General features: G+C 38.8%; 1 protein-coding gene across 2 annotated transcripts in view; it reads right to left on the bottom strand.

Moving 5' to 3' along the window:
• RPS6KC1 (ribosomal protein S6 kinase, 52kDa, polypeptide 1) overlaps positions 1–13,057 on the bottom strand; it is a 62,854-nt gene that overhangs the window by 19,829 nt on the left and 29,968 nt on the right. For both annotated transcript variants that reach the window (XM_010281739.1, XM_010281748.1), the window contains 2 exons: positions 8,825–8,872; positions 7,103–7,235 (listed from right to left, as the gene is read on the bottom strand). In XM_010281739.1, coding sequence (XP_010280041.1) covers positions 7,103–7,235; positions 8,825–8,872 — 181 coding nt within the window. The remainder of the gene's footprint in view (positions 1–7,102; positions 7,236–8,824; positions 8,873–13,057) is intronic.

Genomic DNA, 13,057 nt, shown 5'->3' with positions numbered 1-13,057 from the left:
CAGCAGGGCAAAGGCAGAGCCAGGGCACTGCCATGCCTTCGGAGCCCTGCAGCTTGCATAGGACTTCAGAATTACCGGTTTTAAACTGATTTGATAGAAATAAAAGTTGTTCATGCCACAATCACCAGTAAATCTTTTTCTAATATTACATTTGTACATTTATTCATGTTTTTGCTATGGAATGGCAGGGAGAGAAAACAACAGAAAAGAGAATGACAGTAAAAACATACATATTTTTATATACGTGTGAAAGACTCTCTCCTCTTTTCCACACTTTCATCCATGACAAAAGAAGCAACAGAAAAGTTTAACTTTACCCCAAGATTCTGATGGAACAATACTTTTATAACAATACATTTTCTTAAAAATTTCAATTAAACCACTTAAAGTAAACAGTGCTTGCAAAATAACTTTGCCCAGTGTATTAACTAGGCATGGAATTATTTAAGGTCGTTTCATACCAAACAATAAAATCTCATTTGACAACCATGCTCCTGGTGCATTTAATAAAACACAAGGTCTCCCCATCCCACCTGCATTACATTAATTAGTACAAGCAAATGCTAAATATTTCAATCTTCATTCTACTAGCGTTTATTATTTGTGCTTCACAAATTTCTTATGAAAACACAACTCTCGTGTTTCAAAGGGTGTTCGGAGAACATGACCCACAAAGACCCACATCACATTTTTGCAGCTTTGGACGGTGCCTGGCACAACAGCACCTCAGGCCTCCAGGTATGGCTTTAAGGCAAATATTAGCATGATCAGTCCTTCCTCAGATACAAGTAGTAAGAAGAGGTCTTTTTAATGGAGGCCTGGGTTGAGCTTTGACCCAGGGATGCAGAAAGCTCAAAACCTTATTTCTGTGATCTATTGGCACTTTTTTTCCCCCCCGTGTCATTACTGGATACCAGGTGTGCTTTTACGTGTGAGCGCTGAACAGCTCGCACTGACCTAAATGTTTTGTACCCATATATTAAGGTAAGAATGGGCTGGGCTGCCCAGCAGCATGAAAAGTGCAAGAGTTACCCTCACACAATTTAGCTTTTCATCTATAGACAGGTCAAGCTGCCCTCAGGACAACTCCTGTCTTCTGCTCCCTCCACCTCACTTTATGCAAGATTTCATGTAGCCTCCACTAGATTTTGGCCTCTACCCAAAGTCTGAGTGTAGCTTAAGAATGCAGGAGACCCAAGAAGGCTTAAGGAAGGAAAACAAATGTGTTGAGATCAATCCTTCAAAACCCCACAGAAAAATCAGTAGAAGAGTCAAGAGGTTCAGGCTACATTTTTAAAAATATTCAATTTCAAATGCTTTCAGCAAACTTAAAATTTGCAAAAGACAAAAAAAAAAAAAAACAAACCTCTTTACCCTTATTCAGGAATTCACCACTGTCCACCTGTGAAAATGGACGGAACTGCAACAATGACTCCTTTTCTATTTGTAAATGTATTATCTTACCTTTTTAAAAAAAGAAGTTGCTTATTAATAATCACTCGGACTTAGAAATCACAGTGGAAATGACCACTTACTGCAACTCCAATTTAGAGTTAAATGCAAGTAAATTTAAAAAAAACAAAACAATTTCTTATGTCCAAATATGTTTTCATACAACTATTTCAAGACTGGCCTCCTGGTCAAGTGGAATTACGTAAATAAATGCTATTCAATAATTGTGTTCTATAGTGCAAAACAACAATTTTATTCCTTTCTGAAAATGTGCAATCCAGGGTCAAACAAGAGTGATATTTGTATCTGGGTATATAATTATGCCTTTATGAATGACATACTAATAATCTTTCCCCCCCTCTCCATGTGTTGTGTAAGATCAAGAAAACCCATTAGCAAGCCATGCTAATACAGTATCAGGAATCTATAAAAACTAAAATTACAGAAATCAATCTAAGCAAGTAAGCTTCAGTCATTGTCAAATAGTCTAACATACTAAATAACTATAAAAGCTACCATTTTAAGCTAAACTTTATTACCATTTAATACAATTTCAGAAGTACAGTATTACCACAACTAATTATTAAGATTATTTTCTTCTACCATGAACTGACTCTACAACCAGCCTAGCTCACTCCTGGCTTTATTAGCACATGAAAATCACCAAGTTCTATATTCTTCTGCAGTTATTCAATGTAAAATTACTTATTAGAATTGCCTTACACATTTCCAGCACTCTGGAGGATATACCTCTGCTTCGAGAGGCAGAATCTAAAAAGTTAGTGTCCAAAATAATCAACAGGAAGCTTTCAGCACCAAGTGATGAAGCTGTCTAGGAATCTCATTAGGTCCAAAATATTTTTACATTCTTTCAAACATTTCTGCAGGGTTTTTTTGTTATTAATAGCACTTGACACAGGAACATCAAAGAGAAGAAGGTACAGAGACTATATAGTACATACCATAGGATAAAATGAAACCTAACAGATCAGCAAATTTAGTCTCCTAAATATGTTTTGTTCCAGCTGACAAGAAAAATTCATGACCTGTTGGATTTTTCCTCACCCGGTGCTCAGACACTTAGCATTTCAGCTTCACATCCTAAAAAACTGACTAAGGAGACATGTTCCAAAATAAATCAATGGCTTTTGCTAGCTTAGCAGGGCAATATACTCCCAATTCCTTCAGAACTGGAATGCGGCTAAGAATGCAGTAATCATTGTATTTAGGAAATCCCAAACAAAGTGAAAGTGAACAATCCAGACTTCCAAATAATTGTGATTGGATAGGGAAGAAAAACAGAGTACTGAAAGTCATCTGCTTCATTTATTCCCTAAAACCTTGCCCAACTGTCTACATCACTGCATAAGAATTTGTTTATGGCCAGGAATACCAATCATAAGTCATGCATCTCAAATTAATATTCTTCCTTGCTGGAAAAAGTGCAAACTTAACGGTTTTCTTAGAATCACTGTCCCCCTTTTCAACAGACATGCCTACTGGTAAACTTCATCATGTTAATATACAATGACTACATAAAATTATGCTTGCACAGTATCTAGGCCAAAAGGGAATCAGACATGTAGGCACTACCATGATACAATAAGAATGTTTCACAGAATCCCAATGGCAGCCACAGTAGGGTTGCAGCGTACACATGAATGGGAAGCTAATCTCCAACCTAATCTCTAACATGACAGTAGTTACAAACACCAGAGTCTTATGTATATGGCTGCTTCCACTGCTGCTGGTGAATCTCTGCTACAAAGTTTGCTAGTTTATGCAAAGCTCCCACTTCCCAATGCACTTTGAGCAAAAGCTATTATTTCAAAGCCATCTCCTAAAAAAGTCACTTGCCAAGAACCATATCACTTTTCCTACATTTTCCAATTGCCATTGAATATTTACAGCTAGTATTATCTCCTTTCTTAAAGACAAATCCCCAGCTTTGCAAGCCGGAACGCTACCGTGATGTTGTCTATCAATTCCTGTGTGCAGCAAGCCTCTTCACCATGAAGTTTCTTGAGTGCTCTCCAGACTGATAGGAACTCCAGCTCGTTTATGCTTAAAGAGATTTGACAGCTTCTAACAGCCACTTAAACTTTGATGTCCCATGGAAGCCCCCCAGCCTATTTTTGAAGCATCTGTTTCTAAAATTTCTGGAGTTAGTGGTGCCAAGAAGCAGCGAGGCCTTATTAACATCAGATTGGCTCTCTACCACACTAGAATTTGCCAAGTGCTTTCCAACAAAGCTACAAGATAACTTTATGGACTTTCATGCTTCTGATTGACCCTTGAAGCCTCCAACTGCAGCCATGAGAAAAGCCTGTAAGAGAACCCAAGACCTCACTCACTCAATTCTGAGCGTGAAATGGCATCACGATTTACCAAAAGAAAAAAAAAAGTCTTCATCCTGAACAAGAGTCTGTGGTCAAGCTTGCAGAATTACATACAAAACCCAGTTGTGCTGCACTTAATACAGTTAAAATTTACCACAAACAGAAAATAGCAAGCTGCTTAGCAAATGCATAATGTCTGTATATAACATTAAAACCTCCTCTCAATTTGCTATGATTCAAGCCATTGCCCACTTAAAATTAGTATTTTAATCTTGAACTTCCCGACGGTATAGCTAACATACCTAATATAATAAATCACCACCACTTACAAATTTGACTGGTAGAATCTTCTTTACTACTGGAATAGAACTACTTGGAGCATGAATGTTAAGAGCATTCATAAAGTCATGGAATAAAATTTCAGAGACTATCACTTAAAAAGTACCATCCCAGAAATTTTTATCCTTTCCCAAAATTAACTACAAGCACCTTCCCTATTTACATTTGGACTGAGATGGACAAAATTTTAAAATTAGCTTTATCTATAGGCATTCCTATATTATTATACTTGTAATTTAAAGGATGAGTGCTACTAACGTAAGACTGATGCAATCAAGACCATCATTAGTGGCATGAGCAAGACTAGTCCCTGCATATAGTACAGCATAACTTTAGCCCTATTTTTTATTCATTTTTTATTCATGTATAGCTAGAAAATGCAGCCTTTCTCCACAATCACCTTCCAGCTTCAGTCTGCTGGGACAGGGTGAGGTGCACAGGCAACACAGTTCTAAAAGCAACACAAAATTATTGCCCTAGTTAGGGATTGGGGATCAGGCCTTACACCTGCCAATACGGTTTTTATATGCATTCTCAGGCAATGTACTCATCACTTTGTACCCCAGCTATCCCTCTTCAGAACAGAGCATATCACTCCTTTTCCTCTCCCTTTGCCTGTTCTGAGCCCAGACAGTAAGTTCATGAAAGCACGGGGCTATCCTTAAAGAAATTAACATTGTTAATTCTCTGATAATCAGGAAAAAGTCCTTATAGCACATCATCATTTCTGAATGGTTTGCAGACAAGGATAGAGGTGAATCCATTTCCAAACTACTTGGTGCTTTATCACAGAAAGAAGGAAAACCCTAGGCAGCTTATAACTTAAATCCACAAGTGCCCAAGTCAAGTGAATCCATGTTATCAGTATTACCAACAACAGCCCTCACCCACATCGAAATCCCTTCTGGTCCCCGCAGTTCCCCCCTTCCTTCCAAGCACAGCCTGACAGTCCTCCATCCTCTCTGCAATGTTCCCCAGTTCTTCCCATGCTCCCCACGCCTTGTTCCCCTTCAGAGCTCTCATATCTCGTCAGCACCTCCTCTCCCAACTCCACCTCAAAATAACTCGTCTCCCTCCGATGCCTCCTACTTGAATAGCTTTGACCCACAGCTGGGAGAAAGGCAACATGAGCTGTGGCTGCCCCTGAGGATGCGTGACAGACACCACCTTCACCGCTGGCAGATCAAACAAATGGTGACGGGTGCTGCACAAGGCTGTGTGTTGCACAAACCTGGTTTAAAAGGCACTTAGTAAATGAAAGGTCCTTCCCTCATAAAACTCAAAACATGTTACAGCCAATGTTGGTAAGAGCAACACATTCAGGCCAAGCACATTTCATTGGATTTGTGACCATGTCAAAGATGACCAGGAGAGTCTCATTCCTTTTTAGAACACCACCCCATCCAGCCCAAATGTTAAGCTGAGATTTCTGTTCTTAATTAAAGAGCTCTGATGATGCAATGTCTCCATTTTTCTCACTGTTGGCACAATAAAATTATCACTTCCAGGAGATCATCTTTGTCAACTGGTCACATTAAACCTTCCTTAAAATTTTTGTTCTCTCCATCTGACCACTGCTCCCCTCTCAAATTCCACTACTTCTTCACACAGTTTTCCATCTGTCTTGAGAAGGAACATTCTTCCTGAAGAGAAGAGCAAAACTGTAGGTCTTCAGAAATCACAGAAATACTAGAGACAGGTTTTTTTTAATTCTTATTTTATCCTATCTCTAATCCTTTGATTATGCTAGCTTTAAGCACAGTTGGTATCTGACAAGGATTGGGGTTTTGTTTTGTGGGTTTTTTTAAATACTATTCCTCCAAACAAAACGTACCAGCTTGCGTGGAGATTACCGTTCAGGTGAGAGTCTCCAAGTTATTCAGCTGAATTACACCCACCTCAAGAAAAGGGAGCATTGTACAGAGCAACACTGTAAACCGTTGAGATGACCATCAGACAGTACTGTAATGTGAGGCCTTTCTTCGCACATCACTGCTCATGGCAAAATTAAGTCACACACAACAGAAACAGTCATTCATGTTGTAAAGTTAAAGTTAACTGGCCTCGTGACATACTGTTCATGAAAAAGCCAAAATCTAAGTTATTAGGAAAAAAAGAAATAACGTTCCATGTAATAAAGTTATTTGCTCTATCAGTTAGCTTAGTTCCTTCACATCATCCATTCTGACTGAATTATTAACATCTCCTAAAGAAAGAACTATTAGCAATCCCAAAATTCATATTCTGCGCTCATTCTAAACAAATATGGGTAATTACATTTAGGGAATATTTAAATCCAGGTGTTAGACCAAAAAAGAAAAAAAAATGTAATTATTTTGTGCCACCTGTTCCCTGTACATTTAACAGGAATTTCATAAATAGTTTGAAGGCACAACTCTGTGGTTCTGCTTTGAACTCCTGTGTGATGCCACTAGCTATTTTCTTAAAAATCCAGATCAGAATAACTATGCAATATTAACCAACAGGCAAATGTTCATGTTTTTTAGCAGAGAGTTACTAAATTTTTGTGTGAATACTTGTCATTTTAACTATAAGATGCTAAAACATTTACTTGCCAAAGTTTACAAAAGTAGCCAACAACTACACCTCTCAGAGATGACTGTAAACACTGCAGATAGTTGTTGCAGTCAAAGCACTCACTCTCCTGTAGAAAATAAACAGTTGGAAGCTTTCAATATTGCTAAAATTCAAGTAACCCATCAGGATTTGAGGCTATTTGAAACAGGAATCAGATCCACTGCAGAATGGGGGAGGGGAGGAAGGGGAAGGGATAGAGAATGGGAGTGAGGTGTCTTACACCTCATCGGTGTAAGGGAAGTGCCTTATATCTCTTAGGCACACTAAAAATATTTCAGTTAGATGTATGATATTAATTTGACAATGAAATGTACCATTGATTAAAACATAAACCTTTGACTCTTTTCAGCAATATACTTAAACAAGAGACAAACCTTCTGCATGCTGTAACACAAGAAAGACAGACTCCTCGGAGATGATGTACTTGTGCAGACACACCATGTTGGGCACACAGCGGGGGATGATGGTCGTTCTGCTCCTGCTGTACTCACTACTTTTCCTTAGACCCTGACAGAGAACAAAAAGGTCAGTTGTACCCTCAGTTGCCTTTGGAGCCTGCTGTGCTCTGTGTTTATCAACCAAACTAATCTATCCGAGTTACTCTGGGCTTCAGAGAAACCACTCATCTGCTGCTCTATGCCCCTCGGTCCCCCGAGGCTGTGCTGATGGCATCTGGCATATTTCCAGAGAACAGAAGATGGCACAAAGCTGCCATTAAAATCAATTACATGGGTCAATGTTTTTATTAGAATCTCTCTCAAACTAAGTCATCAGGATGACACTCAGTTATTTCCCTGTGACCTTTTTTTAAAATTTTATTTTTATGTGACCAAAAGACACTATTTAAAAAATTCAACTCCAGTTCTAAAGAGAAAAGAATGCCGTAGCCTTACAGGTAATCCTCACATTTCCACTGTACTTTGCTAAAGACAACAACCACCACAACAAAAAGGAAAGGATTGTTCTCCTTGAGAGGTAATGATTTTTGGGAAGTAGCACAGAGATGAAGTTGCCAGAAGTGAAAAAATTGATGTGGGAGGGAAAAAGGGAGGGGAGAGAGAAAGAAAAAATTATGTCAATAGTGTGACCTATTACAATATTGATAAACATAAGCAGTTAAATGGGAAATTCAATGTTAGCCTATCTGCCAGCAGATAAAGTGAGGTTCTAACGTACAATATTCACAAATAATCCTTTCTGAGGAACAAACAGGTTTTCTGTACCCTGCACATACTTAAAACAAACAATTTTTCAAAGGCCAGATGCACAAAGTTAAGGCAGGGTTGTAAGCCAGACCTGAAGCGAAGTTACAAAATGTCAACAACTAATTAGAGCTCCATGTTTGAGATACAGTTTTGCAGCCTTTCTTCCCGTCAGCAGTGGAATTCATGTCAAGGGGAGCCCGAAATCATGGTCACAATAACGATACTCGTACTAAACTAATTCTCAGTATCACAGATGCTCTGAGCATATTGGGATCTTGATCTGAGCACTTTCTGAAACACAAAAGAGTAACGTGAAAAACTTTATTCTGACCAATTAACTAGTCATTAATTCAGTCGTTTAGTAACATTACACTCAGTTTTCACAGCCTATTGATGTAAAACATAGGAAAGCAATTTTGGATAAGACCAGTTGTCTATGTCATCCAGAATCCACTTTGGCCAATATCATATTCCTCAGCTAAGAGAAGGCCAAACACTAAGTACTGTGGATGTACTAGGGCTAAGGAGAATTTTCACCTTCATCAGCAACCTGTCCACGTCCTGAGCCACCAGGGCTTTACAGAAGTTTTAAGCAGCACGTTGAAACTGCAGTTCTTTACTGAAGCCTGCTAAGGTGTTGCCCTCAATAACCGGTGGCAACTCAAATGAGTAAACCAGCACATCTGAGCACTAAAGAGTTACAGAGAAAGGAAGGGAAAGCAACTGAATACCAACAAAAAACAATTCCAGTGCACTTAATAGGGACATATGTATTAAAACAACAACATATCGCAGAGATAACTCTATACGTTAGCTGTAAATTGATCTTTGTGTGGTGGTGTAATTTAGGAGGACAAACTGTTTAGAGAAGTAGTAACAGACTTTACTCACCTTCAATATAAAAGTCTGCTGTGTTCTAGTGTCCATTACAAGCAAAACCTAAGCAAAAAGTATTCAGAGAAACATTTAAGATTCACACGAGTAAGTTAACAAAACACAGTTCTTAAATCTAATGTTGAGTATTCTTATAAAGGAAGTAATGATTAAAAAAAATTAAAGCCCTGCAGCATACATTCAATAACCAGTCTTTTTTTAGGAAAGAAATAACGATTGAGGATACAGATTTCTAGAGAATTACCAGAATGTCACCTGATTCCCAACCAGCTAATTTAAAGAATGAATTCTAACTTGTTTACAGAAATAACCAGTACTTTCTAATTACAGCAATAATTAGCAGAACCCAATTCATAGATATGCAATGGTAGGAACACAATGAAGGACAGGAAGTAACCTTCAGTTAGCATTACCTTCATCACTTAAATCCCCACTGTACCTACCTTCCTAGTGCAACATTTTTCCCCATCAGGCTTCCTATACATCAAATCTGTTGCCTACCAGTGGGTTACCAGAGGGGTTTCTTGTGTGTTTTTATTTCTTTTTTACAGGGTGGCTACATAACTGTTTTCAAGGAAGCTAAACAAAAAGCTGGCCACACACATGCCCAGGCCACAATAAAATGTTTTATCAACTGTATAGTCACTGCTGTCTCATTACTCCGCTGCCATTTTTGTTTTGCAGCATTCATAAGCCACAACAGAAATAGCTGCAAGGAAATCCCATTGTGCTACCTAGTGCTAACTAGTATTAAGGTAACAACAAAATAAAGAGGATTTATTTAGGGAGAAAAGAGTGGATGGGTTCACTGCAAGAGAGGAGAACACCTACAGTGCAGAGAGCATCTCTGTTAGGAGTGCATCACCTCTACTGAAAGCACTTTAAACACACCGGAGCAATAAGAGAAGTACTAAATAACGTTTTCCCTCTTAGCAAGCTCCATTTATTTATGTGTTGAAAACAAAACAAACAAAAATATATATTTGGAAAACTGTATCTTTAGGGAGCTGGAACCCTCTGCCTCTCCATCTTCAAATGAACCTGCTCAGGAATTAATTGTTTTCAAACTTCAAGAACACAGTGTACTTGAAAAGCACCAGCTGCAAGATAGCCACACAAGCAGCAAAAGCACAAGCCCAATCCTCCTCTAGAAACAAGAACAAGAGTGTGCACTCACTTTTTATTTATAATAGACACTGTAAACTTCCAGTATGAATATTCACATACAGTTATACCAAAATATTTAGGTTGCAAAATCAAACATCTAAAGGGCTGCAAATGCCAGCAACTGGGGTTACCAAACTTCCAGTTCAATAGACAAGATGCAGTGAAGACCAAGTCAGCTCACATTAAAAAAAGACTTTGTGCGGAGGAATGATGTGTCAGGAGTAACATGGCGTTGGATTCATCAGGTGAAAGGAGAAGGACAACGCAGCACACAGTCTACCTTATCTCCCTGCTATGTGGGGCAGCCACGTAGTCATGCCCACCATCTCTGAAGGGGTGAAGTCTACCAGGTTGACATGTTGACTTTCCCCATGCCAAGGGAACTGCGGAAACAGCCGTCCCATGCAGCGGGATGTGCATTCAAAACACTGCCCTTCATCTCACCCCATCGTACCCCTGAGCGTCTCAAGCAAGAGGAGGAGAATTGGAGCCTTTTCTAAGAATTCTCCTCTCGCCAAATTTCACAAAAAGAAATAAAGCGAGAGACATCTCTCCACCTCAAAGACCTCCTCTTCTACTAGGGTTGCACCCAATTTTAAAAACTGTTCTACATCTTCTGGTGAAAAAAGTATCAACAGAAGTCGGTGCTACCGAGAGTTTTTGACAAAGGAATGACACCCAGTTTCCATGTCAAGGGCACGGTAAGAAAAGGCAAATGCTCCCATGCCACTGAGTTTGCCGAACAATTTTTTGGGCCTCTTCACCTGAGGCTTCCAGTGGAAACCAGCTGAATAAATAACTGTAAAACTGGTTTTGTTCTCCTTGCTTAACCAAAGGGCATAAAATTAAAATAAAATTAAAAAAAACACCAACCAAGAAAATGATAAAGAAAACCAAAAGAACAAGATAAAAATAAAAGTCACTTTACAAGAGGTGCCAAAAGAAGGTAAAAATGGTTCGGAAACAGCTATGTGTTTACAGTCACTTTCCTCCTTCTTGTCCCAAGTTTGTTTGTAACTAGACACTGTTCACACTGAGGCAATAAATACGAGAACATATGTGATTTTTTTTTTTTAAAATGTGCCCTTTGACTGTCAATATCTCCCAAACAGGTGTTGGCTAAATGATTATAAATTGGCCTCTGGATACACCTCTTCAACTGAGCCGTACAGGACAGGCGATAATATAATTAGACCTAAAAACATCAGGCTGGTGAATGCTTTCCATCTGTTTGGCAATAATGTTTAGTTAACAATAGTCTTTAAAAGAAGCACCTTCAACTTCAGTTCTTAAAGTTATTTATAGGGCCATTCTTAACACACCAGCACTCTTGCTAACAAGAGCTTTAGCCACTTGGAAATTATTAGCCATACGGCTGTATATGAAAAGGAATGGCAGCATTTAACATCTGTATCTCTCCAGATTTACAAGCATCAACCTCATTTAAAGTCATTTCTTAATGAACAGTTCCGTGGTCTGTATTAATATTATAGTTGCATGCACAAAGATCATAAGGAGCCAAACATTTTTTTAATACCAACAGTAGGCCAATCAGTAATGAAGCTGTCAGCATAAAGGACAGAATAATAGCTTCTTTAACCCTCAAACAGGATTTATTCATTTGTAGAGTAGAAGACACCAATTTAAAAACTGCTCATGGGTTTGCTCACCTTTATAAAGACAAAAATCTAATTTGGTACTAATTTGATACAATTGTCTTTCCAATAAAAGGCTCCTAAAGCCATCTTTTATTCCATGATAAAACAACTGCTATAACTAAAACTGTCATGAAATAATTACCTTTGATAGCATACCTTATTGCACAAATACAATTAATGCATTCCTCCCTTTCATTTTTCACACTTGCTTATCAGCACTGTATTAGCATATGGTGTAACAGAAGAGCTTACTGAGCCCTCGCCCTATAAGACGACATATAGAATGACTACCACTAACGGGAATAAAGCAGACAACGGGTCCCTTTAGGGCTAACTTCATCTGTTGTTATGTTAAAACATCAAAATGAAAGTAGCAGCTACAGTTTTATAACAACAGTAACAAATGATAATATTTGTGTGCCTTTGAGGTCAACTACCTAGACGGACTAACTAGTTTTACTAACCAGCTTCTTTCTTCTTCTTCCCATCATCCTACCTTCCCCCAGTGATGATCATTTACAGCTCCACTTCATTTCATGGAAAATTATTTCTTTGCTGATTCAATACTGACCTTCCTGCAAGACTACTTCACAAGGGACTCCAAGAAGCCCATGAACAACCACAAAATTAACTTTAGAAATCCACCTAGTGATGCTCCATTTGGCCCTGGCAGACTACTTTACATGGGCCCACCAAACCAAAAATCTGCTTCAAGGGGAGGTAGCCTGCATGCTTATTACAAAAAGGTGGCTTAACCAGATTCACCCAAATAATTAAAGGACTACATGAATGAATAGATCACTATCAGAAAACTGAGGTTTCAGGAAGGGATAAGACCAGGAAAGATACTATCATAAGTGTATTTGCTTGACTTTTTAATCACACAACCAGAGCAGAGAAAGGTGAGCAGCTCTCAGATGCATTACCAAGCTGCCACAGAAGTGAGTAACAGTAAGCCTACCGCTGACACAAATGCCAACTTATTCTCCTCACCTCATGCCTTAGAGCAAATTTCTGGATACTAGTGCTATTCCAACAAGTTCAGCTTGCATTCCTTCATACTTCCTCCCTGTTGCAAAAAGGAGTGCTTGCAAGTTCTTCAGTAATTCTTTTTCTGAGCTTTCTTTTTAAAATGCAAAGTGATGATGGCACAATGGGACAAAACAGGATTCCACATAGCATTCCCTACTGCATAACTCTGTCCATCTCCAGAGCAGATCACACAGAGATGCTCACATTAGACCGGGCTGCTCCTTGCTTGCAAAAGCTGATGGAACCTGTTTCACTGATGATGACTCCTGTGTAACTTGTAATATTTAACACTTCCTAACAATGAGCTGTCGTCTGTAACATTCAGCATCCTATCTCAGAGGAGAGGGAGAAAAATGCACAGCAGGGCATTCCT

This window comes from Phaethon lepturus, unplaced genomic scaffold (assembly GCF_000687285.1).
Source record: "Phaethon lepturus isolate BGI_N335 unplaced genomic scaffold, ASM68728v1 scaffold50720, whole genome shotgun sequence".
NCBI lineage: Eukaryota > Metazoa > Chordata > Aves > Phaethontiformes > Phaethontidae > Phaethon > Phaethon lepturus.
The sequence above is the reverse complement of the archived record's forward strand: the minus strand, read 5'-3'. Positions and strand labels throughout refer to the sequence as shown.